Below are 27,271 nucleotides of genomic sequence, written 5' to 3'. Positions count from 1 at the left end.
GGGAATAAATCGCTCACTGGATGAATAATGAGAGATATTCGGACAAAAAAAATAAATCGGTACCGGCTAAAAATCGCTTATCGTAGAGGAAACCGATAAAAAATGTAGGAAACCGATGAGTATTCAAATAAATATTTTAGAAAAATAAACATATTTTTCATAATTCATACAACGAATACATGATATCAATTCATCATCACAAATCATCATATTCATCATCAAATCATCATATTAAACTCAAGAACATCATTAATCATCATAAGCATCATATTCATCTCAAGAACATCCACTCAAAAACATCATAATCATCATATTTATCATCAAATCATCATCTACAACATCCAAAAAACTCTATATCCAGATTAAAAATCAACATTTTAATTCGGATTAAACTTAAAAATACATAGAAAACCATATAAAACAACTAATAAACTCATATTCATTGCTCAAACCCTTGAAATAATGGATTAAAGTAAAAAATGATTAAAAAATAAAAAAAATATCCCAAAATTTGAGAAACCCCCGAAACTTACTCACCGAAAACCAAGGAAAGTTGACAAAAAAACCTGCAACAAATGAAAACCTTCGAAAAGCACGGAAACCATTGGAAAGCATCAGAAACCACCAAAAAGCATTAGTAAATTGAAACGAAAATGATAAATGTCGAACCGGTACCGCTCCTCTCCGGTAAGACGGTTTCAGGCCGATTTCCGATCGGTTTCCCCGAAATATCAATCCTTAGTTTGAGCAATGATACGATAACTACAGTGACAAAGGGCTGAACCATAACTCCAATGTTAACTCACAAATTCTATATATATATATATATATATATATATATATATATATATATATATATATATATATATATATATATATATATATATATATATATATATTTGCATCAACACTACTTTTATATTTGCGCACCTACACGAATTGCCTTTGCAAGTTTATTATATATCAAAACTCACTACTCAGAACAGACTTGTGGAGCTATTTCTGTTTTTTGCTCGGAGACAGTGGAGCTATTGGATGCTCTTGTCTTGGTTTGTGTTGGGATGTACGAGTATTCAAATGTGTTAAAGAGTTGGATGGCCACGTCAAACCATATGGTTGGTTAGAAGGATAGTTAAGCGTCAAACGGATTTAGTCGAGTGTATATAAAGATAAACATTACCGTAACAGTTATTCATTAATCAATCAAGAAAAATCTATTGTGATTCTTCTCTTGGTATCAGAGCAACTCATAGCGATTGATATGTCCGATTCGGCATCGTCGTCACAAGCAAATCATCTTCTCTGTCATGCCTAATCTACTTTCTTTGCGTTGCTGAGTTAGTCAACAACTATCTGATTTAGCGATCTCGGATCTTTCCAGCAATCAAAGGCCACAATCTCCACACCATGGTTCTCAAAAGAAGGAATGTACGTCGTAGTTCATAATCACCACCGATGAAGCAGGAAAAGATTTCCGAATCTAGATCTCGACAACTGGAATCGAGACGATCAACTTTTATTGAGCTGGCTTCTCTCGACTCTGACTACATTGATCCTCCACAACATGACTCGAATCACCACTTCCAAAGGAGTTTGGGTGGCTCTTGAGAAATTTTTCGCTGTCAAGTCAAAGGCGCGACTAATTCCTTTGAGAGTTCAACTCCAAACGAAAAGAAAGGCGCAATGTCTACTTCATACTATTTTGTGAGCAATCGCATATAGATGGCTGGAGTTCAAGGCCTTGAGATCTCCGTTCAGGAGTTTCAAGGAATGGCATTGGCACAAGAAACGAGGATCGAACGAAAGAACTCCTCGATTGTGATCGATTCATTGCAAGCGATGGCTAATTTTGCAGAGAATCGAAATGGCGGATCTCGAGGACGCGGAAGGAACAACTCCTCTTTCAGAGAATGCGAAGGGAGAGAAGCTCCAACAATGCAATGGTGGTCGAGGAAATTCCAAGCCAACCTGCCAGATCTGTGAGAAACAAGGCTACTCAGCGCCTAATGAAACACAAATCAAAAACTTTTCAAACATTCGTGTTTTTTTCAACCAAGTCAATCGTCAATTTATTACATAATTATCACATATTGAATATGTAATTGTGGAATGTTCCTCCCCCTAATACAAATTGTGCAATCTGACAACGGCCTCGAATTTACTTCAAAAGAGTTCAAATCTTGGTTTTTTCAACACGAGATCATTCATCAGTGTAGTTGTATATTCACTCCGCAACAAAATAGAGTTTTCGAACGAAAACATCGACACTTGCTTGATGTCGCACGATCGTTACGTTTCCAGGCTGGTTTACCTCTCTCATTTTGGGAGTATGTTTATTAAATGCCACACATCTTCTTAATAAATTTCCTTCCTCAAAACTTCAATTCAAATAATCTCATTATGTTTTATTTGGGAAAAAAAATCATTTTTTGTCTTATTTACGTGTTTTTGGTTGTTTATGTTTCAATAAAAACATGTATATCAAACATGAATTTGACGAGTGTATAAAATCTGACATTTTTGTTGGTTATCCTTACGACCAAAAAAACTATCGATCAACTAAAAAAAATTTCTTTTTAATAAATTATTATAAGAAAATATATTTGGCTTATTTTTATTAGACATTATGTTATGTTATCATATTAAACATAATAATATAATATTTCCGTGATTTTATTTAAAGATGAAATTGTACGACTAAAAGCTATAATCCTACTTTTTTTTTTAAATGTGATTACCTTATTGAAATTCTCATGAATGTGATTACAATTTGTTATCTCGAACCAAGCACACCATCGGAGAGTTCTTATTCCTCTCTAGAAAAACCTATTGTGATTCTTCTATAAATGGAGATTGTAATAATACATGAAGGTGCATCCCTGTGTACACAATTGGAGTTGCTGAGAAAAGAAAAGAAACATAATCTACATCCTCTGCTAGACTCGAAGTCTAGTTGGCAAAGGTTCAGTTCTTACCACTGCTTTTTTCTCGGAGATGCTCATTGCTATCTGAAAATTCTGATTAGTCGTAAAGACAAGATGTCGCACACAATGTGTTGACAATGTGTCCGACAACTTGCTTTGAACACAGATATGGATAAACAACAAAAAGTGCAGTAAACAAGAACACACGATATGGTTACCCAGTTCGGTGAAACACACCTACATCTGGGGGCACGCTGCCAGTGGAAAGGATTTTCACTATCTCGTAGTCAATAGTACACACAAGGTTATATCTGATTACAATCAACAAATCAATAAAACCTAGAGACTATTACTACCAGTGATCACTTAGACAGGGACTCCCCCTGAATTTGAGCTCCGTCTCAATTCCACTCTTCGAGCAACCTCCTGGCTCGGATGACCTTCAGTCTTCAGTGATACGTGAACCTTCAATCACGAAAAGCACAAGAACCCAACTCTCACATACACTCAATCTGGAAAACTGTTTGAGAGAATACACCACTTAAAACCAAAACACACAGCCTCCCAGTCCGCCGGTCTTGCACGTCTAAGAGCTCTGAGTGTTTGATCAAAAGTGTCGAAGCTGCTAAGGGAGAGCGTATGGCTTTTATAGCAGCGGACAATCCTGGAAGATATCTCGGGTTTCCTTACCCGGCCTTAAGCGAATATCTCATAATAGAACCTCCATCAAAGCGAATATCATGCAATGAAAAACAGCAGCGAAGGATATCTTGCAATGAAGGCTCCAGCGAGGCAGATATCATGTAATGAAGACAGCAGCGAGGCAATAACTCAGCAATAAGTCACCAGCAAAGCAATCTGTCGATACTGGAAACTTGCCAGAAATACTGTCTGCACACAGGAGGAAATATGTCAAACCAGAAGTGAAAACATAACAACCGATATCTTTCCATACCACTTGCACTAAAAAATAAAGCCAACAAAACAACGTATCAACAATCTCCCCCTTTGGCTATTTTTTAGGCAAGCACTTCCAGGACCAGTTCTCATACAAGCGTCATGACCAGACCTTATGACGCCTCTCCCCCTGATTGCCTCAAAAAGATACCAAAGGCAAGGAACACTCAACACAGAGGAAGGAACAACAGCCTGTAAAAGGAATGAGAACTAGAGAAACAGCATATCATTCATCAAACAGTACGAGAAAGCTGTCTTACAAACCAAACGAAACACATTAGTCTGAAACACACAGGAGCAGTAGCAAGAGAAGTCTTGAAAAAAAGAATATTACAGACCAGGATTTTTAAACAAAAGGACACGAATCAACCAACGATATCGTGATCACTCTCAGAGACATACTCATCATCTTCAGTTTCAGACTCTTCAGCGGCTTCAGAAACATGAGACCCAGCGGCTTGACCTGGCTGAGCAGAGCTCGGGGCAGTAAGGTCCTTGATAAGAGCTTCGCACTTGATTTTTCTGGAGGAGAGATTCTCGATTGTCTTTCTCAGAGTCTTGACTTCTTCAAGAAGTTCCTTCACTACCTTTCTCTGAACTTCTTCTGTCATGGATTTCAAGTGAACATTGCTCGCAGGGGCGTCAGATGTCTCGTCAGAAGGTCTGACAAGATCTTGGGCATGTTTCCCTTCAAACAACTTGGGACTGAAGGTGAGGGCACTGGGACGTTTACCCACCACATCTGAACCTCTTAAGATGTTCTTGTTTTGATCAAGCAGGATCCCGGTGATAAGAGAGGGGAAGCCAATGGGAAGCTTTACAGCAAAAGACTTGGCGTGCTTTGCCAAATGATCAAAAACAAAATCACCAAAGTCAAACGAGGAGCGAGTACCTATTTGGAAAATGAGACGAGCGAGATCTGCCGTGATGCTTGACCCATGAGAGGAGGGAGCCCAATTGGCGATGCCAATGCGATACAGCACGGAGTATTTGACAGTAAGCTCGGCAGATGGCAATGTTCCCTTTGAAGGCCAGACCCTGGTCTCGTTTCCAGTGATTTCTTGCGCGATGATGTCCAGAGAAGGTACCCGATCAGCTGTGATGATCTTCCCACGACCCAAGAACTTGTTGATCACATCAGGAGAGATCTCAAAGCAGTGACCTCTGACAAAGACCTTCCTGAACTCTGGGTCTTCTGGAGAATCAAACGAAGGGGAGAGATTAACAATGAATTCCTTCACCAGCGCCGGATAGAACACCCCAATGCCAGTGACCGTCCTCAGCATCTCGGCGTCGTGAAGGAGCTCCATAATGGCATCAATCTTCAGCGCCTCAGAGGATAATTCCTTTTCAGGAAAAATGGCGCGATGGTACACATATCTCCACTTGAGAACACCATCTTCTTTGTGGAAGGAGACATTATCCATGGGAGCAGCGGGGATATTCTTCGGCAGCTTTTGCCCTCCTACAGACCTCTTGTTTCCCAAACCAAGAGGGATAACAGATTCTTCTTCTTCAACCACCTGTTCTTCAACAACAGGAGACAAGGGAGTCTTAGCCGGCTTCTTAACCCGTTTCTTAATCATGCCCATCTTTTCCTTTTTCTTTTTCTGGACAGGGATGGGGACAGCAGAGGTGCTTTCTTCTGGAGACTTTTTCTTCTTCCTCTTCTCCGACAGAAGAGTGGCTAAGCAAACATCATCATCTCTCTGAATCTTCTTCTTCAGAGAAGCGAGAATGTCATCTGCATCATCCTGAACATGATCTCCCTTCCTCTTTTGCCCCAGAGAAGATGTGGGCACATCTTTCGTGACATCTTTATTCAAGCCCAGCATGCCTCCAATGGCATCCTCAGGAGTAGCCTCATGAACATGGGGAAGAGAATTCCTGTCCTTAGAACTATCAACCGGATTATTAGGAGCTTTAGGGTTACCTCGAACAATCTTATGAGGACTCTCGATAGGGGATCCTCCAGACCGAACTTCTTCTTCGAGATCAGCTTTGTCTTGCCTCTTTTCTGAGGAGGAACTGCTGGAGCTTGCTTCTCCTGTGATGTCAGCGATGAAGAGAGCAGCTTTCTTGAGAATTACGCTTCGGGCGGCGAAAAGAGATGGGTTCTCAGGAGGCACCGATGACCCAGCGATCGCACCTCCGGCCTGACCATTGGCGCGTATGCTGGGTCTCAGACCTCGAAACCTAACTCCATGCATGTTGCTCTCAGCACCAGGCTTTCTTGTCCCGACATTTTTCTTCTTCATTGTGGCTTTCACTTTTCCAGAGGGAGTAGTGGTACTGATCCCGCTTCTTGTACCCATCATTTTGAAAATAAAAATAAGGAAACTGCCACACAGGTAACTGTCAAAAGAGGTAAGAAAGGAAAAATGGGAAACAAAGATTAAGAGCGCCGAAGAAGAATGGGAAATTTCAAAATTCAAGCAAAAAATAACTTCCCCTTCTTTCTTGGGAGAGTAACCGTCTGCATGAGTGTGAACATGGCATGGAGAAATACGACGTCGTGACATGTAGTGGGCCTTGATAGTTCTTAGGCCCAGAGAGACAACAATCGGCATTTTAGCCCGGCAAACTAGTCGAATGGGCCAACCAGATACATGGGCCCATGAGAGAAAGAACACAACAGTAACGCGAACATGAATCAGCGAAGAATTAGCACATATGTTAAGACCACAAAAACCTCCGATAAACATTAATTGCTATTGATCAATAACGCATAACCCAAGAGAAGATCTGAGATTTTCAAACCGGTTAGCCTCCAAAGCCTTGGTGAAAATATCTGCGAGCTGTTTCTCGGTGTGAATGTATTCGAGATTGATCTTCTTTTCTTCAACAAGATCTCGAATGAAATGGTGTCTGATCTCAATGTGCTTGGTCTTACTGTGTTGAACTGGATTTTTTGAGATGTTGATTGCGCTAATGTTGTCGCAGAACAATGTCATGACATCTTGTCCAACATCATATTCAGCGAGCATCTGCTTCATCCAGAGGAGCTGAGTGCAACTACTCCCAGCGGCGATGTATTCAGCCTCAGCTGTGGACAAGGAAACACAGTTTTGTTTCTTGCTGAACCAGGAGATGAGATTGTTTCCAAGATAGAAACATCCACCAGAAGTACTCTTTCTATCAACCGTGTTACCTGCCCAATCAGCATCACAGTATCCCACAAGCGTAGAAGAAGTATCACAGGTATACAGTAAGCCAAAGTTAGCAGTTCCTGAGATGTACCTTATGATTCGCTTAGCTTGAGCCAGATGACTGGCTTTGGGATTGGCTTGATAGCGCGCACATACACCTACTGAGTAGGCTATGTCTGGTCGGCTGGCAGTGAGGTAAAGGAGGCTGCCAATAATACTTCTGTAGAGACTTTGATCAATTGATTCTCCATGCTCATCCTTGGTGAGTTTGATGTGCGTGGCGGCAGGTGTCCGTTTGTGAGAAGAATTTTCCAGACCAAACTTCTTCACTAAGTTCTTTGCATACTTACTTTGAGAGATAAAGATGCCATCTTCCATTTGCTTGATCTGGAAACCCAGGAAATAGTTGAGCTCGCCGACCATGCTCATCTCAAACTCTGACTGCATTTGTCTGACAAAAAGATCCACCATCTTTTCTGACATTCCTCCAAAGACGATGTCGTCAACATATATCTGAGCTATCATGAGATTGCCATTCTCCTTTTTCACGAACAAAGTCTTGTCAACTCCACCTCGAGTGTAGCCATTTTACACAAGAAACTGGGTCAGTCTCTCATACCAAGCACGAGGAGCTTGCTTAAGACCGTAGAGAGCTTTTCTGAGTTTGTAGACATGCTGGGGGAAGCTGGGATCTGTGAACCCTTTTGGTTGAGCAACATAGACTTCTTCATTCAGGTATCCATTGAGGAAAGCACTCTTCACATCCATCTGGTAAAGCTTGAACTGTAGGTGACAAGAGATGCCAAGAAGGAGTCTGATAGCTTCAAGTCTCGCAACGGGTGCAAAGGTTTCATCAAAGTCTACACCTTCCACCTGTGTATAGCCCTGCGCCACAAGTCTAGCTTTGTTGCGAGTTATGTTACCATGTTCATCAGATTTATTCTTAAAGATCCACTTAGTTCCAATGATATTAACATCGTCAGGTTTAGGAACTAGCTCCCAGACTTCATTTCTTTCGAACTGCACAAGTTCTTCTTGCATAGCATTAACCCAGTACTCATCATCAATAGCCTCATTGACACTCTTAGGTTCCATCTTAGTGACAAAACAGAGATTACCAATCATCTCCCGATAGTTAACATGAGGTTTTGGACGAGTCTTTATTCCTTCACTGATTTCACCAATCACCTCATGTGCAGGATGTTTTTTCTGAATTCTTCGAGAAGACACTCTTTGTTCAGTCTCAGGGGGAGATCCTTCATCTGGAACAATGTCGCTTACTTTGTCATCAGCATTCGTCCTGACATTTGAGTTTCCAGTAGGAGTGACGTCCAAAGAGTTTTCAGCACCTGTCCTGATCTCTGTGTCACTAGTAAAAACTTCATCACTTTTTGGGTCAAACTTTCATCGTGGATCTCTGTCAGCAAGAATATAACAAACCGACCCAAAGACATGAAAGTACTTCACATTAGGCTTTCTCCCCCTCCATATTTCATAATGAGTGACAGAAGTACCTGGACGAATGGTAACTCGATTGTGAATATGGCAAGCAGTATTAACAGCTTCAGCCCAGAAATGTGGTGGAATGTCTTTGGCCAACATCATTACTCTAGCCATCTCTTGGAGGGTACGATTTTTTCTCTCAATAATTCCATTTTGTTGAGGTGTGATTGGAGCAGAGAACTCATGAGCTATCCCTTCCTCAGTACAGAACTTAGCAAAGCTCATGTTCTCAAATTCCCTCCCATGATCACTTCGGATTCTGATTACTTTGCCGATGCTCTCTCATTTTTCCCTCTGAACTTTCTTACACAGAGATTCAAAAACAGCAAAGGTGTCAGATTTCTCACGAATAAAATCAACCCAAGTGTACCTGGAGTAGTCATCCACACAAACGAACACATATCTCTTTCCTCTAAGGCTCTCGACCTGCATCGGTCCCATCAGGTCCATATGGAGAAGTTCCAGAACACGAGATGTGGTAAGATGTTGCACCATCTTGTGGGACTTCTTGACCTGTTTCCCAATTTGGCATTCACCACAGATTTTTCCTTCAATAATCTTCAGATTTGGGACACCGATGATGGCTTTCTCAGAGACAATTTTCTGCATGCTTCTGAGGTTCAGGTGACCAAGCTTTTGGTGCCACAGTTTGGTTTCATCAACTTTGGTCAAGAGGCAGTTGTTGTTTGGTGCATGAGACCACATATAGCAGTTGCCACAGGATCTGGTTCCACGCATGAGTTCATCCTGTTCCTCATTGATCACAACACACTTTTCACGGGTAAAATTGACTTGCAAACTCAGATCACAAAGCTGACTAATACTAATAAGGTTAGCAGTAAGTCCTTCTACCAATAAGGCCTCAGTCAAGCAAGACATACCAGGATAGTTTAATCGACCTTTACCCATAATTTTGGCTTTAACTCCATCTCCAAAGGTAACGTGACAGTTGGAATAAGGTTTCACATTTGTCAGGAAAGTGGGATCACCTGTCATGTGGCGAGAACAACCACTGTCGAAATACCAGTCACTTCCGGTGGACGCACTCAGAGATGTGTAGGCAATATTGGCACGGTAGGACGTATTTTTCACTCTCCATTCCATCTGAGTTGAAGGTTGTTGTCGAGGCAGGGCGTTCCTATATCTGGACTTTTGCTGACGGACATTTCTCCCGTAAAGTCGATAGCAGAACGGACGAATGTGCCCCTTCCTTCCACAATAATGGCAAACCCAACGAGGTCTGTTGACGGGAGACCTGGTTGGCTCAGAGAGATGATTCCGAGGAAAATTGTTATTACCAGATGGTTGAGGCATGTTTCGCGACATCTGGCTAGACTGCTTCTGAGGAACGAAAGTAGTCTGGGAAGATGAAGCTCCATGGGTATAACCAAGCCCCTTCATGTTCTTCGCAGGTTTCCCGATGGTGAGGATTTTGTCGAGGCTGTCAGTCCCAGAGTTCAACATTCTGACTGATTTAGTCATTTGATCAAGTTCACCATTCAGCCGACTGACTTCCTTCTTCAGATCCACAATTGTCTCAAGAAGCCTTGCCTTGTCTTCAGTCAGGGAAAGAATAAGAGCACTCTGTTTATCCAGAATCTGGGATTCCTCAACCCATTTGGTATGCAGGGTATTGTATGCTTCATTCATAGCATCGTCAGAAAGTTCTTCATCTAGAACATATTTCTAAGAACATTCACCAAATTCATTAGTAGACTCATGAGTATGGACAGAGGCAGCAAAGGCTACAAAGTTACTTATCTGATCAGAGTCGCTATCTTCATCTTCTTCAGCCGAAAGAGTAGCGTTGTAACCCTTTTTCTGTTTCTTGAGAAAGTTGGGACACTCCTTTTGAATGTGTCCAAAACCTTCACATTCGTGACACTGAATGCCTTTGCCTTTGCCTGATCGTTCACCACTTTTACTATTCCTGTGAGGATTAGTATTCTTCTGGAATCGTTGTTGGAAGTTGTCCTTGACATCTTGCGGGACATTTTTCCCATTCATCTGGTTTAGTCTTTTCATGACCCTGCCATAGTTTTTTGCAAGCATAGCTATAGTATCATCAATGTCATTGTCAGAGTCTGGGTATACCTGTTCCCTTTGTTCATGAACAGAGCTTTTGAGGGCCATTCCTCTGTGTTTCTTTTCCACCTTAGGAAGGGAGAGCTCAAATGTCATGAGGGATCCCATGAGCTCGTCGAACTTCAGCGTCTTTAGGTCATGAACTTCTTCAATGGCCGTGATTTTCATTTTAAACCTAGAGCTCAAAGCCCTTACGGTTTTTCGAACAAGCTCTTCATCTGTCATGGGTTTTTCGAGAGAATAAGATTCATTGGCAAGATCACGAATGCGAACGTTGAATTCGGCAATAGATTCATCCTCGAGCATCGTGAGGGCTTCAAAATTGGTGGTAAGATATTGAAGCTTCTGCTCACGGACCTTTGTAGTTCCCTCATAGGCAACAGAGAGGATTTCCCAGGCCTCCTTGGCAGTTGTGCAAGTGTTTATCAACCTGAAAACATCTTTATCGACTCCGTTAAATATAGCATTAAGAGCACGAGAGTTACCAAGGGCCGCCTCATCTTCAGTGGGGGTCCAGTCCTTTTCGGGTTTTGTACCAGTACGAGCTCCTTTGTCATCAGTCGTCATAGGAGCTTCCCACCCGTGTATCACAGCTTTCCATGTTCGGCTGTCAAGAGACTTCAAGAAAGCGGTCATGCGTGCCTTCCAATAACCATAGTTGGTTCCGTCGAGTACTGGAGGACGATTGACAGAACCTCCCTCTCGGGAACTATCCATAATAGGCAATCAGAAAAAAAAATCCAGGAAACCACCTAAAAGGTTAAGGTGCCCGCTCTTATACCAATTGAAAATTCTGATTAGTCGTAAAGACAAGATGTCGCACACAATGTGTTGACAATGTGTCCGACAACTTGCTTTGAACACAGATATGGATAAACAACAAAAAATGCAGTAAACAAGAACACACGATATGGTTACCCAGTTCGGTGAAACACACCTACATCTGGGGGCACGCTGCCAGTGGAAAGGATTTTCACTATCTCGTAGTCAATAGTACACACAAGGTTATATCTGATTACAATCAACAAATCAATAAAACCTAGAGACTATTACTACCAGTGATCACCTAGACAGGGACTCCCCCTGAATTTGAGCTCCGTCTCAATTCCACTCTTCGAGCAACCTCCTGGCTCGGATGACCTTCAGTCTTCAGTGATACGTGAACCTTCAATCACGAAAAGCACAAGCACCCAACTCTTACATACACTCAATCTGGAAAAGTGTTTGAGAGAATACACCACTTAAAACCAAAACACACAGCCTCCCAGTCCGCCGGTCTTGCACGTCTAAGAGCTCTGAGTGTTTGATCAAAAGTGTCGAAGCTGCTAAGGGAGAGCGCATGGCTTTTATAGCAGCGGACAATCCTGGAAGATATCTCGGGTTTCCTTACCCGGCCTCAAGCGAATATCTCATAATAAAACCTCCATCAAAGCGAATATCATGCAATGAAAAACAACAGCGAATGATATCTTGCAATGAAGGCTCCAGCGAGGCAGATATCATATAATGAAGACAGCAGCGATGCAATAACTCAGCATAAGTTACCAGCAAAGCAATCTGTCAATACTGGAAACTTGCCAGAAATACTGTCTGCACACAGGAGGAAAGATGTCAAACCAGAAGTGAAAACATAACAACCGACATCTTTCCATACCACTTGCACTAAAAAATAAAGCCAACAAAACAACGTATCAACACTATCTGTTAATTGAAACGAAAGAAAATATTAGGCTCTACCCATTAATAATAATATAGCTATACAAATGAGTAAAATACTACAAAATTAATAGTTCGAGGGTTATTTATAATTTAGATCAAAATAGAGAAGAAGAATAAGAAGAAGAAGAGGAGAGTAATTCCATTGTACCCGAAAACCGAGGTGAAAAGGAAAGTTGATAAGTCCCAAATTCCCAATGTACTCCTATTTCATGTTCATTTTAGTTTTACGAGTAATTTATTAGTGTTCACCAAACTTCACCCGGTATTTTTTGGGTAAGGAGAAAAATAAAAAAAAAACATGTTTTAAACGAGGAGTCATTAAACGGGGAGGAGATTGATTGAGTGGGTGTCCAACAAACAGAAATGGGATTCGCTACTTTGTGTTGTTCTTCATCTTCTTCGGTGTTTCCACAACAATCGCCGGCTTTTGCCAATCTCGTTTCCCTGAGAGCCAAGTCCAGAACTGCGAAGCCAAAGTCGTTCGTTTCATGCTCCGGTAATCTTAATGATAACAGCGTCTCCGTCATTCTTCTCGCCGGAGGCAAGGGAAAGCGCATGGGCGTAAGTCTCTACCCTCACTCTCTCTCTCTCTCTCCGATATTTTTCTTTGCTACATGCTCCGATTGGGCTCGTTTCGCGACTAGTAATGCGTTTTTGTTTGCATATTTTACAGGCCACCATGCCAAAGCAGTACCTTCCACTGCTTGGCCAGCCCATCGCGCTTTACAGGTAAACCGTCTTTTGTGATTTATAATTCCCAAAAAAATGTTGTGGTTTTTTTGGGTTGATAATCATGTCTGTTTGTCTGCCCATTTCAGCTTCTACACATTCTCTAAGATGGCCCAAGTTAAGGAGATTGTCGTCGTTTGCGATCCTTCTTACAAAGACGTTTTCGAAGGTACTTTCGCAACCTCATCGACCTATCTTTTGGGAAACGATTCAGTGCTGAGACTGTGATGATCTTCTTCTCAGAGACAGCCGAGGAGATAAACGTCGATCTCAAGTTCACGCTGCCCGGCAAGGAACGACAAGATTCTGTCTACAGCGGACTCCAGGTGGACAGCTTTTCATGATTTCACTTGCTTGTTTTTAGTAGCAGCGCTGACTTTGACTCTCCACAGGCAGTTGACTTGAACTCGGAACTTGTATGCGTCCACGACTCTGCAAGACCTCTGGTGTCAACGGCCGAAGTTGAAAAGGTCAGCTTTGTCTGGTACACTGATTGCCAAGCTTGTGGTTTACGAGCTTTTTGGTTTGGAGTTTGGATTACATATTTGTTTTAATTTTCAGGTTCTTAGAGACGGTATGTTGCACGGAGCGGCTGTGCTTGGGGTTCCAGCCAAAGCTACAATCAAAGAGGTTGTTGATTCTTTTTTTTTTAAATGAATTTTTGGGAACATATTTTAGTCTTTCTCGTGAGTTCCAATATTGAATGTAAATTCTTTCGGTTTTGTGCAGGCAAACAGCAAGTCCTTTGTAGCTCGAACACTTGACCGCAAAATGCTGTGGGAAATACAGACACCTCAGGTTATATGTTGTCGAAAGCATGATATGTAGTAATAGCATATGCCCGCTGATGCGCTTTTTATGACCTGATACATTTTTTTTTCAGGTTATGAAGCCTGAATTGCTCAAAAAGGGTTTCGAATTAGTACACAGGTGCGGATCTTTTAGTCGTGTTGTTGCAATAGTTTCGATCCTAAATTCAAATTTCCTTATGCGAAAACGTTACTTGCTGGTGAGCAGAGAAGGGCTAGAAGTCACGGACGATGTATCTATCGTGGAGCACTTGGGACATCCCGTGTATATAACTGAGGGATTATACACCAACATAAAGGTTACACTTTTTGCTTCTTTCCGTTTGTTTTATTTTTTGTTTTAATATGCATATATTATTTTTCAGGTGACAACCCCGGATGATCTATTGCTCGCCGAGAGACTATTAAGTTCTAACTCAGCATGATCTGCTGATTAGCCTTAGGCTTCTTGGTTTGAAGTCTATACCACCAAGTATATTTTTTTGTGTTAAAGCATTTCATTTAACATTGATCAAAGTTTTCATATGCAATTCTATAATTATTTTCCTGTTTAATTCGATCTTTTCGGGCCAATTTGCTCTCCAATAAAGGTTGTGTTACCATTTTGAGTTTTCGAACAAGGTTGCTAATAATCTTTATCACTTACGAAACTAATGTTTTGGTTTCTTTTGTCCTAAAATGCATTACTATTTTCATGTCTTTGACACCTAAGTAATGTGTCTGTTGTCTCTCATGAACACTTGTTTACATCCAAGGTTTGAAATTCCAATACTGACTGGTTCGATTTTACGGAGACCGATAAACCCGACGAAACTTCGAGAGTAAATTATGTCGAAAACAGATATTGAACATGTGTTCACAGCCGGTATGTCAAACATTTGTTTACATCACATGATTTACAATTCATGAGAAACCATAGTCTATTCAGCTGTGGAGATAAGGTGAATCACAAGCGTTGGCTGTGGAATAGCCCCAACTCGGACAATGTAACAAGCTGTGCCACTACGTATTGGTTAAATCTGATTCTGAAGACGAATTTAATACATCTCAAACATTCATGATTTCCATTATACAAAAAGGCATTTCAATGCTGGAGATATGATCTATTAAAATAGTAATAATAAATATTTATTCAAAATATATAAAAAAATTTGTACAAAAGGAATCCTAATCGGTTTGCTCACGTTCATGATAGGAAAAAAAAAAAAAAAGCATTACATTATATAAAAGGAGTAACAAAATATACATCTTTTTTTTTTTTTTTTTTTTTTTTTTTTTTTTTTTGTAACATATATGTATATAATATATAATAATTTGCAAAAGCATTACATTATTGTATTAGTTCGAAGGGTTTTAGCCTTTTAAGTTTTAGGCAAAGGGTTATTGTATTGTGTTCTCGCATCTGAGATAGATAGAGGGAGTGAGGTTTTACATTTCTTAGGGTTTAACGAACCAAACACTTCTCTCTCTCTCAGCAGAAGGCAAGCATCCATGGCGATGTCCCTGTACCGCGTGGTGCTCCGATCGCTGCGCCGGCAATCGGCGGCGCTGGTCCCACGGCGAGGCCTGGCCTTCTCGTCCGCCGAGGAAGCCGCGGCCGAGCGCCGGCGCAGAAAGCGCCGGCTCCGCATCGAGCCCCCTCTCCACGCCCTCCGCCGCGACGCCGGCCCTCCTCCGCCGCGCGGCCCCGACGCCCTCCGCCTCCCGGACTCCACGTCGGCGCTGGTGGGCCCCCGCCTCAACCTCCACAACCGCGTCCAGTCGCTGATCCGCGCCTCCGACCTCGACTCCGCCGCCGCCGTCGCCCGCCGCGCCGTCTTCTCCTCCACCCGCCCCACCGTCTTCACGTGCAACGCCGTCATCGCCGCCATGTTCCGCTCCCGCCGCTACTCCGACGCCGAGGCCCTCTTCTCCTTCTTCTTCGACCAGTCCAACCTCGTCCCCAACGTCGTCTCCTACAACAACCTCATCAACACCCTCTGCGACCAGTCCCGCGTCGACGACGCCCTCTCCGTCTACCGCCGCATCATCGCCGGAGCTCCGTTCAGCCCCTCTCCGGTGACCTACCGCCACCTCACCAAGGGCCTGGTGGACGCCGGCCGCCTCCCCGAGGCCATGGAGCTCCTCCGCGAGATGCTCAGCAAAGGCCATGGCGCGGACTCCCTCGTCTACAACAACCTCATCGCCGGATTCCTCCGCTCCGGCGACTCAGCCCGCGCCGACGAGCTCTTCGACGAGCTCAAGGAACGCTGCCTGGTCTACGACGGAGCCGTCCACGCCACGTTCATGGACCACCACTTCTCTCGGGGCTGCCCGGACGAGGCCATGGCTTCTTACAACGCCCTCCTCGGCCGCGGCTTCAAGATGGTCCCGGCCACCTGCAACGTCCTCCTCGCCTGCCTCATCCGAAACTCCCGCCACGACGAGGCCCTGCAACTCTTCCACACCATGCTCGACAACCACACCCCGCCCAACTTCCAGGCGGTGAACTCGGACACGTTCAACGCGGTGGTCAACGAGTGGTTCCGCCGCGGCGACCCAGCCCAGGCCCTGGCGGCGTTCCGGAAGGTGGGGTCGAAGGCGAACTCGAAGCCGTTCTCGATGGACGTGGCGGGGTACAACAACATCATCTCGCGATACTGCGAGGCCGGGATGATCGCGGAGGCGGAGGCCATGTTCGAGGAGCTCTGCTCCAAGTCGCTGTCGCCGGACGTGGGGAGCCACCGCACGCTGATCGACGCCTACCTGGCGGGCGGGCGAGTCGACGACGCCCTCCGGACCTTGCTCAGGATGGTGGAGTCGGGGCTGTGGCTCGTGGCCGGCTACGGGGCCCACGTGTTCGGGGAGATGGTGAGGCACGGGAGGGCCGCGGAGTGCGTCCCCGTGATGGTCAAGCTCGGGGAGAAGGACCCGAAGCCGGAGGCGTCACTGTACGAGGTGCTTGTCCGCGGGCTCTGCGATGCGGGGCCGGGGGCGCTGGATCCGTGCCGTGCCTTGGTTGAGGAGATGGTCAGGCACGGGGTCGCAATCGGCGACGACCTCAGGCTCCGGCTCGGGGAGGCTTTCTCGGTGGCGGGCCGTGGGGAAGAGCTCGAGGGTATCTTCTCCAGGAGGATCCACACCAGTTCGAGACCCGCAAATTCTTATTCTTTCCAACCCCGGCACACTCAGCAGCAGCAGCCCTGGCAGCCCACTCATCAACCGGCGGCTCAGCCCTGGTCGCAGGCTCATCAACCGGTGAATTCTCACCAACCGGCGGCCCAAGCCTGGTCGCAGAGTCATCAACCAGTGAATTCTCACCAACCGGCGGCTCAAGCCTGGTCGCAGAGTCATCAACCAGTGAATTCTCACCAACCGGCGGCCCAAGCCTGGTCGCAGAGTCATCAACCAGTGAATTCTCATCAACCGGCGGCCCAAGCCTGGTCGCAGAGTCATCAACCAGTGAATTCTCATCAACCGGCGGCCCAAGCCTGGTCGCAGAGTCATCAACCGGCAACGCAGCCCTGGTCGCAGAGTCATGAACAAGAGGCTAAACCTTGGTCGCAGAGTCATCAACCGGCAAATTCTTCCTTTTCCTCGCAGACGAATCAACCAGCGGCGCAGCCGTGGCAGCATAACGAGGGGACCGGAGTCTACAATGGTGGGCCGGGGCAGAATCCGATGGCGGAGGAGGACCTACGCTTGGGCAACAGAGGCTGATTTCTTTTGTTGCTGATGCCATTTGCGTAAGAATTTTGATGACTTTTGTTGGCTGCTGATTAAAGAAACAAATTGTTTTGCGAGTTTTATTATAATTTATATGTTCATGGTGTTGTAAGTTTTGCTTCCACAATAATATATACGAGGATAATTTGGTTACAGAAGGTAGTTGTAAAGCTGGAACGTTACAAGCTTGTTTCTGTTGCTTCTTTTATATTCTTCATGCCATCGTGTGTTGCAGATGATAGCGACCAAAATCTTCAGGCAAATTGAGGAAACGCTAGCTCTCTTATTTATAAAAAAACCAAGTGACTGAATTAACCCTTGGTTTGATTCATAATTCGATAGTGTAGATAAACACAGATTTATCCACTCTAACAACAAAATGTATACAATACAAATAGAAGCAAAATTGGTAAACAGACCAGGTCCACTATATTTTACACTTTTAAAAAATGAAATCCTTCTGAGATAAAACAGAAGCTGTACATACAATCGTTTGAGCGCTTGCCAAGCAATCTGTAAATTACAACGGTACACAAAGCATGTAATATCATATACAGTTATAAAAAAAAATTACTATAATTTTAGGTCCAACCCTCTGGTCGTTATTCCTCGCAAACTTACTTATTCTTGGTCTTCCATGTCCTTTGTTTATCAGGTACTTTTGACAGCTTATGTGAGAAAAAAAAATGTATGTATAAATGATTATGTAAACTTTGCATATTTCTGTGGTTTATTTGCGATGGCGAGTATCAGCAAACTATTGTGTTTCTGCCAAAAAAGCGAGCCCAAAAGAAAACAAGAATCAGCGAGTTTGGTTCGATGGTAGTCGGAAGGGATCGACCCAACACCTATCGTTCTTCACAGCATTATCCCATCTTTCCTTGAACATTTTCATTTCAATGCTGGACTGAAACCTGACCTGAAACACCACAGGTCATTGTTGTTTACATTATCCCAACACCTATCGTTCTTCACAGCATTATCCCATTTTCTTTCAATAACATTGTTGTTTTTATCGGTGGATCCCCATAAAGGTTGCATTTTCAAGTTTGACGTTCCGACGATAATTCCTCCCGGAAGTGGCTCGGTTCCCAAAGGCAAACATTGATCCTGAGGAAAGATCAAAGTCTCATCGAAATAAATAAATTTGGAGAACAAAAATAGGTTTTAGTACAACATAGACGAACCTGGCATTCAGGTGTTTTTTGGCATTTCTCAAACCGTTTATTAATCCCCATCTTGTAAGTCTCTGCAAAACTGTTGGAGTTGATCTCATCTTCATGATGAAGCCAAGTCAGCAGTGAAGCCACATCAGCAAAATCTGTTAGTTTGTTAGGAGTGATTACTTGTGCAGGAAGTAATTGGAGTGTATAGGTTCTATCGTGTAAATTGCTCATGCTATGGTTTATAAACAGCAAGGCGGTGTAGATTAGAGTCTAAGGAAAAAGAAAAACAATCTGAATAACAAAATAGAGACTTAAGAGGAGAGATTGGGAAAACACTTTTGAGAGAAACTTGTACGGGTTTGGGAAAGTGAGGAATCTCGAGAGAGAAGATCTTCTTGTATTGTTGATTTGTTTTCATATAGTGGATCATCGTGACATAGAGGCTGGACGTAGGCAATTTTCCGAACCAGGATAATTCTGAGTGTTCTTGTTTGTGTTCTTACCTTTGATCAGTTGCGTGAATCCTAAGAAATCTGTTCTTTGCTAGGTTGAAGAACTGGTTTGCTGCAACAAAAACACAGAACTTGAATAAGGATAAATGAATTGCACCGAAATAGAGAAAATACGTACTTCTTTGTATTCCTTTTCGATGACAGCGCTGCCAATGAAATTAGCGCCGAAAATCAAAGAAGTCACGGCGAAGAGACTGCACAAGAATGACCGAGTCTTTGGGTCCGAGAGCACACTAGCCTGAACAAATCAAAGATGGTTTGAGAGTTCATGACCATCACATTGATTGATATTCTCATCACAACTACAAAGGGAAATACTCGGGATTGTATTTCCATCATTTCCACAAAGTAATCACACGTCTCGGAGTATTTGGATATAAAGCAACAAATATGACATTTAAAAAGAAGTTTCCCAATTCTACAGAAAAAATAGTTAGACAGATTCAAAGCTGTTATTCGAATAAGCTCAAGGTATTGTTTTGGTATTGTTTTGTCAAAACTGTGAAATATAGGTTCCATCAATTTATGATTCATAGAATAGAAGCCTTCTGAATTATTCAAATTGTTTAAGTTGAGATTTTAAAAATTGAAAGCATAAATCTCTCTCTCTTTTTTTTTTTTTTTTTTTTTTTTCCTGTTAAGTCTCTGCTTCGACTCTGTCTGGTCACCGAGAAAATCAAGTACAGAAGAAACAATAAGCACTATAGATTAAAAATTTGAAATATTTTTGACAAAAAACAAAAATCTCTTCTTCACAAAAAGGAAAAATTTGAAATATCTTCTTAATAGAGTTATAGAAACAAACAATTGGCATTGAAATATGAGGAACCAAATTGGTTTATTTATTCATTTATTCATGGAGCCAATTTTCAGACCAAAAATCTAATTGTACAATTTCAAACCCCTATCTATGAATGTGTAACGTGAAAATAAAAGAATTATGTGGGGACACTAGGTTTGTACATGAGAGGCTCTTCACCGAGCAAAAGCGCCCTGAGAATCTTCTCGCACACACCATCGTAATGAATGATCAAATGCCCTCCGTCGGGAACCTCGTGGTACTTTATCCACGGCAACTTGCTCGAAATATACCTCTGAATCTCAAATGGCACGACCTTGTCCTCGTAGCCCTGCCAGATGTGGACATGCCTTTTGTTGTCCACAAAAGGATTTTTCAGCTCCATCGGATTGAACTCCCAGCTCCCGAAAGCAGCCGTGAAATCTTCACGCAGCGTATCGAAAACGCCTCTTTGTCGTAACAAATCCTGTTGCTCCAAACACATAGATTACGACCAATCCAATTAATAAAAAAAATTATATATATATCATAGTAAATAAATAATCAGAATGGCTTTGAGTACCCGAGTGAGCATTGGGAATCCTTGTGTTGTTTTGAGGGCCTCTAAGTCTCTGGCGTTGAAGAACAGCACAGGGTTCTTTTGCGCGACGGATGCGGAAGGAAGCCATTTTCGAGTGACAAGCCAGTAGAGCAAGCTCGGAGCGTGCTTCGCCAGCAATACGGCGCAGTGGATGAGTTTTGGTCTGTAGTCCTTCCTCACAAGGCTCGGAGGAATCGAAGGCCACCGATAATTCACGACTGGGACAACGAAAGCCACGCCCAACAGCCTGTAAGCAAAGCACAAAAGAGAATACTTTCTCATTATATGTAACTTTGTCACTCTTAACATTCCAATCAGTGTTGAGTTGTTTTTGGCTAGCCTGTTTGGAATGTATCTGAGGCAACCCCAAGTGGGATATGACCCCATTGAGACTCCAATCACATAAAACTTGGGTCCAATCTGTAATTGATCAGCCAATTCTTCGATATCGGATGCTTCGTTCTTGACCGTCCGGTTAGGATTGGGATCGCTCTCGCCATAGCCGGCTCGATCATACATCAGGAAATATATGCCCAGTTCATGTATGAGCTCCTAAAAGCTAACCCAGTATTACTCAATCGCTTCTACGACATTGCAAATGAAAGGACATGTCTGTTGAATTGAAATATTAGTACCTGTGGAACATGAAAGCTCATCTCCTTGGAGCTACCAAAGCCATGGACAATAATGATCCTGTAGTTTGACCTGTTTATTGGAACCCCTTTTTCCGTGTAAGCTAAAAACCTGCCATCACTCAATCTGATTCTTGGAGAAGTGATCGTTGGAGGCATTTCAGGGGCCAAATAAATGTCCAACCACCAGCACAATTGCTAGTACTTTTGAGATCATTTCCCGAAAAACAATAAAACAGAAGCTTAGATCTAGTTGAGTTGATGAGGAAATAAAAGAAACATTCCAATTATTAGGAAAGAGTATAGGGGATCTTGTGGGTTGACCAACAACCATACATTGTGGAAGCAGAAAATGGCAATACCCCTACTTAAAATTTTTGATTTAAAATATTATTATTTTAAAATAGATCAAGATATTATATTCGAATGACTACTGTTGCATATTTTGGATATTCTCTATAATTATTCCTGTGGTATTTTTTTATTCTTCATTTGATGTGTATTTTCTTCTTTTTGACACTTGTTGGTGTTAGCTTCTAAGTAAAGAGAGATGAGATTTGAGACACTCTTTTAACCAAGTTATTATGATTGAGAGTTCCTCAGATTTGGAATAATACAACTAAGAAAAGAGCTAAAAAGACTAAACTACCCTTAAATAACATATAGCTACTATCTCATGCAAACTCATGATATAATAGCAATAAACATCGATAGTTTGTCAAACAAAAAACGAACAAATGAGCCTTTACGATCAAATAAGTAATCGTTTTAGAAAATGAGGCAGACATGACATAGTCACAAGTCACAACTAATACTATATTAAATGATCCACTACAAAAAAAAAAACCAGTGTCCAATATGAATTCAAATTTTGATAATTATTAGAGAAGCTATGCCAATCCACTCATCGCGCATGTTAATAACAAGTCTTTTAAACTATTCCCATAACATGTATGAAATTAAATTTTGCAAACTTACCATAAAAGTTGATGCCTTTGATTCCACCAAGAAACCATGCAACACAATTTGATACCATATACTTCTAGTTGCTTTGTAATAAAATGTTACAGTTTCCAAAGAAGTCACCGCGAAGAGACTGCACAAGAATGATCGAGTCTTTGGGTCCGAGAGCACACTAACTTGAACAAATCAAAGATGGTTTGAGAGTTCATGACCATCACATTGATTTATATTCTCATCACAACTACAAAGGGAAATACTTGGGATTGTATTTCCATCATTTTCACAAAGTAATCACACGTCTCGGAGTATTTGGATATAAAGCAACTATTACAACAAACCAGTTCTTCAATCTAGCCAAGAACAGATTTCTTAGGATTCACGCAACTGATCAAAAAGAAAGAACACAAACAAGAATACTCCGAATTTATCCTGGTTCGGCAAATTGCCTACGTCCAGCCTCTCTGTCATGGTGATCCACTATATGAAAACAAAATCAACAAAACAAGAAGATCTTCTCTCTCGAGATTCCTCACTTTCTCAGACCCGTACAAAGATTCTCTCAAAAGTATTTTTCCCAATCTCTCTTCTCTCAAGTCTCTAATTTGTTTTCAGTTTGTTTTTATTTTTTCCTTAGACTCTAATCTACATTGCCTTGCTATTTATAAACCATAGCATAAGCAATTTACACTATAGAACCTATACACTCAGATTACTTCCTGCACAAGTAATCACTCCTAACAAACTAACTAACTAACAAATTTTGCTTATGTGGCTTCATTGCTGACTTGGCTTCATCATGAAGATGAGATCAACTCCAAAAATTCTCCACCTTTAGCTCGTTTTCACTTCCATGTAGATCAACGGAACTGTTCTTAGGCCTTAGCCCCTTGTTGTGTGACTTGAACCAGCTCTAAGCAATGTATGAACTTATTGCTTGGAACTGGTTTAGTCAACATATCTGCAGGGTTGTGCTCAGTAGAAATCTTCTGTATTTTCACGTCTCCGTTGTTCACCACGTCTCTCACAAAGTGCATCTTAACATCAATATGTTTAGACTTCTCATGAAAAACCTGGTGCTTAGACTAGTGAATGGCATTTTGACTTTCACAATGAACCACCACTTGATCTTGTGGGAACCCCAATTATATAATCAATCCCTTCATCCAAATGGCCTCTTTAATAGCCTCAATAATGGCCATGTACTCAGCCTCAGTGGTGGACAATGCAACCACTGATTGAAGTGATGACTTCCAACTCATAGCTCCACCATAAATTGTGAAGATATACCCTGTTAGAGACTTCCTTGAGTCAAGATATCCTACATAATCTGAATCAACACACCCTTCTACCTTGACTTCAGTAATATCCTTCCTTTCATACATCAAGCCAGTTTCAAGAGATCCTCTCAAGTATCTGAGAATCCACTTAACTTCAGTAATATCCTTCCTTTCATACATCAAGCCAGTTTCAAGAGATCCTCTCAAGTATCTGAGAATCCACTTGACTGCATTCCAATGCTCTTTCCTTGGTTCTGACATGTATCTGCTGACTACACTCACAACATGAGCAAGGTCTGGTCTTGAGCTGATCATGGAGTAAATGAGACTACCAACTGCACTAGCATAGGGTATTCCTTCCATCTTGGCTTTGTCTTCTTCTGTGGCAGGTTTCTGAGAAGAGCTAAGCTTGAAATGCTGTGCCAAAGGTGTAGAGACTGCCTTGGCTGATTCCATGTCAAACCTGTTCATTACCTTGGACAAGTATTGTCTCTGAAGAAGCTTGAGCTTTCCCAACTTCCTATCTCTAGAAATTTCCATGCCTAGGATCTTCTGAGCTACAACAAGATCCTTCATCTAAAAAACTGACTCAATTGTCCTTTCAGTTTCTCAATTTCTCCTTTGTTGGGACTGATAAGAAGCATATCATCTTCATATAGGAGTAGGTATAAATGATCTTCACCAATCTTCTTCAAATACACACACCATTCATAATCACTCCTGGAAAAACCATTTGTGACCATGAACTGATCAAATTTAAGGTACCATTGCCTTGGTGATTGCTTCAACCCATACAGAGACTTCTTCAGCAAGCAAACTTTTCCATCTGCTTGATCATATCCTTCAGGAGGCCTCATGTAGATTTTTTCATCCAGCTCTCTATAGAGAAAAGCTGTCTTGACATCAAGTTGTTCCATTTCCCAGTTGAACTGAACATTGAGAGCAATGAGAGCTCTGATTGATATATGCTTGACCACCGGGGAGTAGATTTCACTGTAGTCAATTCCCTCCCTCTGAGTAAACCCTTTTGCCACAAGCCTTGCCTTGTAACTCTGCTTTTCTACTCCAGTGATTCCATCTTTCACTTTGAAGATCCACTTGGACCCTACAAGTTTATGACCCTTTCGAGCTTGAACCATTTCCTAGGTCTTGTTTTCAGCAAGTGAGTCCATTTCCTCTTGCATGGCCTTTTTTCCACTTTCCACTATCCTTGCATATCAGAGCTTCCTTTACAGTCTTTGGCTCTTCTGCATCAATCTCACAAGCAACCATTAGAGCAAAAGAAATCAGATCAGCATGAGCATACCTTCATGGTGTGCTTGAACTTGAATGTCTTCATGATCATCTTGAGGGTGAAGGTGGTTCTCCTGAGGCTGGTCAACTCCACCAAGCTCCACCTCAATGTTCGCATCTTGGTATCTTTAGACTCAAGTAAGGACTCTTTTTCAGCATGCACAGTTCTTCCCAGGAAATCGTCTTCCTTGAACACAACATCTCTACTAATGAACACCTTCTTGTGACCCATTTCAGTGCACACAAAGTATACCCTTTGACTCCTTTAGGATAACCAATGAAAATGCACTTAAAAGCCATTCGCTCTAATTTTCCTTGCTTGATATATGCATAAGTAACGCATCCAAACACCTTGAGCCAATTGTAATTGACCTCGTGATCAAACCACATCTCCATGGGTGTTTTGAGGCAAAGAGTTGTAGAAGGACACCGCTTTATCAGGTAGCAGGCTGTTGAAGTAGCTTCACCCCATAAACAATTAGGCAACTTGGCATGGATCAACATACACCTAACCCTCTCCATGATGATCATGTTGAATCTCTCAGCGAGACCATTTTGTTGAGGAGTTTCAGCAACAGTTAGGTGTCTAGAAATGCCATGATCTCTACAGAACTAATTGAATTCTTCAGAACAAAACTCCAGTCCATTATCAGTTATGAGACATTTGACTTTGTTCCCTGTCTGATTTTCAACTTTGATCTTCTAGTCTTTGAAAACTTGTAGAGCTTCATTCTTCTGTTTCATCATAAACACCCACACTTTTCTTGAATAATCATCTACCAAGGACATAAAGTATTTGTTTCCTCCATGTGATGGAATCCTTGAGCGACCCCACAAATCAGAATGGACATATTCCAACACAGCCTCAGTTCTATGGACACCCCGGATGAAGCTAGCCCTGACAGATTTTCCTAGAACACATTCTTCACAGAAATCCGATTTTACTAACCATCACATTGATTGATATTCTCATCACAACTACAAAGGGAAATACTCGGGATTGTATTTCCATCATTTTCACAAAGTAATAACACGTCTCAGAGTATTTGGATATAAAGCAACTATTAAAACAAACCAGTTCTTCAATCTAGCCAAGAACATATTTCTTAGGATTCATGCAACTGATCAAAAAGAAAGAACACATGCAAGAACACTCAGAATTTATCATGGTCCGGAAAATTGCCTACGTCCAGCCTCTCTGTCATGGTGATCCACTATATGAAAAAAAAATCAACAATACAAGAAGATCTTCTCTCTCGAGATTCCTCACTTTCCCCAATCCGTACAAAGATTCTCTCAAAAGTATTTTTCCCAATCTCTCTTCTCTCAAGTCTCTAATTTGTTTTTCAGTTTGTTTTTTTTTTTCTTAGACTCTAATCTACATTGCCTTGCTATTTATAAACCATAGCATAAGCAATTTACACTATAGAACCTATACACTCAGATTACTTCCTGCACAAGTAATCACTCTTAACAAACTAACTAACTAACAAATTTTGGTGATGTGGCTTCACTGCTGACTTGGCTTCATCATGAAGATGAGATCAACTCCAAAAATTCTCCACCTTGAGCTCGTCTTCACTTCCCTGTAGATCAACAGAACTGTTCTTAGGCCTTAGCCCCTTGTTGTGTGACTTGAACCAGCTCTAAGCAATGTATGAACTTATTGCTTGGAACTGGTTTAGTCAACATATCTGCAGGGTTGTGCTCAGTAGAAATCTTCTGTATTTTCACGTCTCCGTTGTTCACTACGTCTCTCACAAAGTGCATCTTAACATCAATGTGTTTAGACCTCTCATGAAAAACCTGGTGCTTAGACAAGTGAATGCCACATCACCAATTGTTGCAGCAAACCAGTTCTTCAACCTAGCCAAGAACAGATTTCTTAGGATGCACACAACTGATCAAAAAGAAAGAACACAAACAAGAATACTCAGAATTTATCCCGGTTCAGCCAATTGCCTACGTCCAGCCTCTCTGTCACGATGATCCACTATATGAAAACAAAATCAACAATACAAGAAAATCTTCTCTCTTTAGATTCCTCATTTTCCCAAACCCGCACAAAGATTCTCTCAAAAGTGTTTTTCCCAATCTCTCTTCTCTCAAGTCTCTAATTAGCTTTTCTTTTTATTTCTTAGACTCTAATGTACATTGCCTTGTTATTTATAAACCATAGCATAATCAATTTACACGATAGAACCTATACACTCAGATTACTTCATGCACAAGTAATCACTCCTGACAAACTAACTAACTAACAAATTTGCTGATGTGGCTTCACTGCTGACTTGGCTTCATCATGAAGATGAGATCAACTCCAAAATCAACAAATATGACACTTAAAAACAAGTTTCAGACAGAGTCAAAGTTGTTATTCGAATAAGCTTAAGGTATTGTTTTGGTATTGTTTTGTCAGGACTGTGAAATATAGGTTCCATCAATTTATGATTCATAGAATAGAAGCCT

General features: G+C 42.0%; 3 protein-coding genes, 1 long non-coding RNA gene and 1 pseudogene across 7 annotated transcripts; 2 read left to right on the top strand and 3 right to left on the bottom strand.

Moving 5' to 3' along the window:
* Window positions 1-762: 762 nt before the first annotated feature.
* Window positions 763-7,555, bottom strand: LOC149381257 (secreted RxLR effector protein 161 pseudogene; annotated as a pseudogene).
* Window positions 7,556-12,483: 4,928 nt separating this feature from the next.
* On the top strand, window positions 12,484-14,586 carry ISPD (Nucleotide-diphospho-sugar transferases superfamily protein). Of its 2 annotated transcripts, none has more exons than XM_089602075.1 (10): window positions 12,484-12,898; window positions 13,011-13,066; window positions 13,156-13,235; window positions 13,316-13,392; window positions 13,459-13,536; window positions 13,628-13,696; window positions 13,796-13,864; window positions 13,950-13,996; window positions 14,084-14,174; window positions 14,241-14,586. In XM_089602075.1, the coding sequence occupies exons 1-10, from the start codon at window positions 12,701-12,703 to the stop codon at window positions 14,298-14,300; spliced, it is 825 nt and encodes a 274-aa protein (XP_089458201.1). In that variant the 5' UTR covers window positions 12,484-12,700; the 3' UTR covers window positions 14,301-14,586. The 2 variants fall into 2 exon arrangements, with proteins under 2 accessions (XP_089458201.1, XP_089458200.1); XM_089602074.1 differs by having other exon boundaries at window positions 12,497-12,898; window positions 13,310-13,392.
* A 642-nt stretch (window positions 14,587-15,228) lies between these two features.
* On the top strand, window positions 15,229-17,788 carry GRP23 (glutamine-rich protein 23). Its single transcript, XM_089602069.1, has one exon. It carries the CDS (start codon window positions 15,367-15,369, stop codon window positions 17,572-17,574), a length of 2,208 nt encoding a protein of 735 aa, XP_089458195.1. The 5' UTR covers window positions 15,229-15,366; the 3' UTR covers window positions 17,575-17,788.
* A 45-nt stretch (window positions 17,789-17,833) lies between these two features.
* LOC149381254 (uncharacterized) lies at window positions 17,834-19,852 on the bottom strand. Its single transcript, XR_016293957.1, has 3 exons — window positions 19,377-19,852; window positions 18,768-18,829; window positions 17,834-18,690 (listed from the first exon to the last, which is right to left on the bottom strand). It is a non-coding gene; the product is annotated as an uncharacterized LOC149381254 (long non-coding RNA).
* A 110-nt stretch (window positions 19,853-19,962) lies between these two features.
* Window positions 19,963-21,652, bottom strand: LOC149381253 (uncharacterized). Of its 3 annotated transcripts, XM_089602072.1 has the most exons (4): window positions 21,273-21,649; window positions 20,978-21,189; window positions 20,620-20,884; window positions 19,963-20,523 (listed from the first exon to the last, which is right to left on the bottom strand). In XM_089602072.1, exons 1-4 carry the CDS (start codon window positions 21,426-21,428, stop codon window positions 20,197-20,199), a joined length of 960 nt encoding a protein of 319 aa, XP_089458198.1. In that variant the 5' UTR covers window positions 21,429-21,649; the 3' UTR covers window positions 19,963-20,196. The 3 variants fall into 3 exon arrangements, with proteins under 3 accessions (XP_089458198.1, XP_089458197.1, XP_089458199.1); XM_089602071.1 differs by having other exon boundaries at window positions 20,620-21,189; window positions 21,273-21,652; XM_089602073.1 differs by having other exon boundaries at window positions 20,620-21,196; window positions 21,273-21,407.
* Window positions 21,653-27,271: the final 5,619 nt, after the last annotated feature.

Source organism: Urtica dioica, chromosome 11, assembly GCF_054948205.1.
Source record: "Urtica dioica subsp. dioica isolate 48M chromosome 11, U.dioica_male_clone48M_v1_H2, whole genome shotgun sequence".
NCBI lineage: Eukaryota > Viridiplantae > Streptophyta > Magnoliopsida > Rosales > Urticaceae > Urtica > Urtica dioica.
Note: the sequence above shows the minus strand (reverse complement) of the source record. Positions and strands in the feature narration are given on the sequence as shown.

Bases quoted from the DNA above. Each gene is read 5' to 3' on its own strand.
- ISPD (XM_089602074.1), top strand. From the start codon at position 12,701: ATGGGATTCGCTACTTTGTGTTGTTCTTCATCTTCTTCGGTGTTTCCA. The intron at 13,236-13,309 runs GTACTTTCGCAA...TCTTCTTCTCAG, and splicing joins TTACAAAGACGTTTTCGAAG to AGACAGCCGAGGAGATAAAC. The intron at 13,997-14,083 runs GTGCGGATCTTT...GCTGGTGAGCAG, and splicing joins GGTTTCGAATTAGTACACAG to AGAAGGGCTAGAAGTCACGG.
- LOC149381253 (XM_089602071.1), bottom strand. From the start codon at position 21,428: ATGCCTCCAACGATCACTTCTCCAAGAATCAGATTGAGTGATGGCAGG. The intron at 21,190-21,272 runs GTACTAATATTT...GTTAGCTTTTAG, and splicing joins TGAGCTTTCATGTTCCACAG to GAGCTCATACATGAACTGGG. The intron at 20,524-20,619 runs GTACTCAAAGCC...TTGGAGCAACAG, and splicing joins GATTCCCAATGCTCACTCGG to GATTTGTTACGACAAAGAGG.
- GRP23 (XM_089602069.1), top strand. From the start codon at position 15,367: ATGGCGATGTCCCTGTACCGCGTGGTGCTCCGATCGCTGCGCCGGCAA.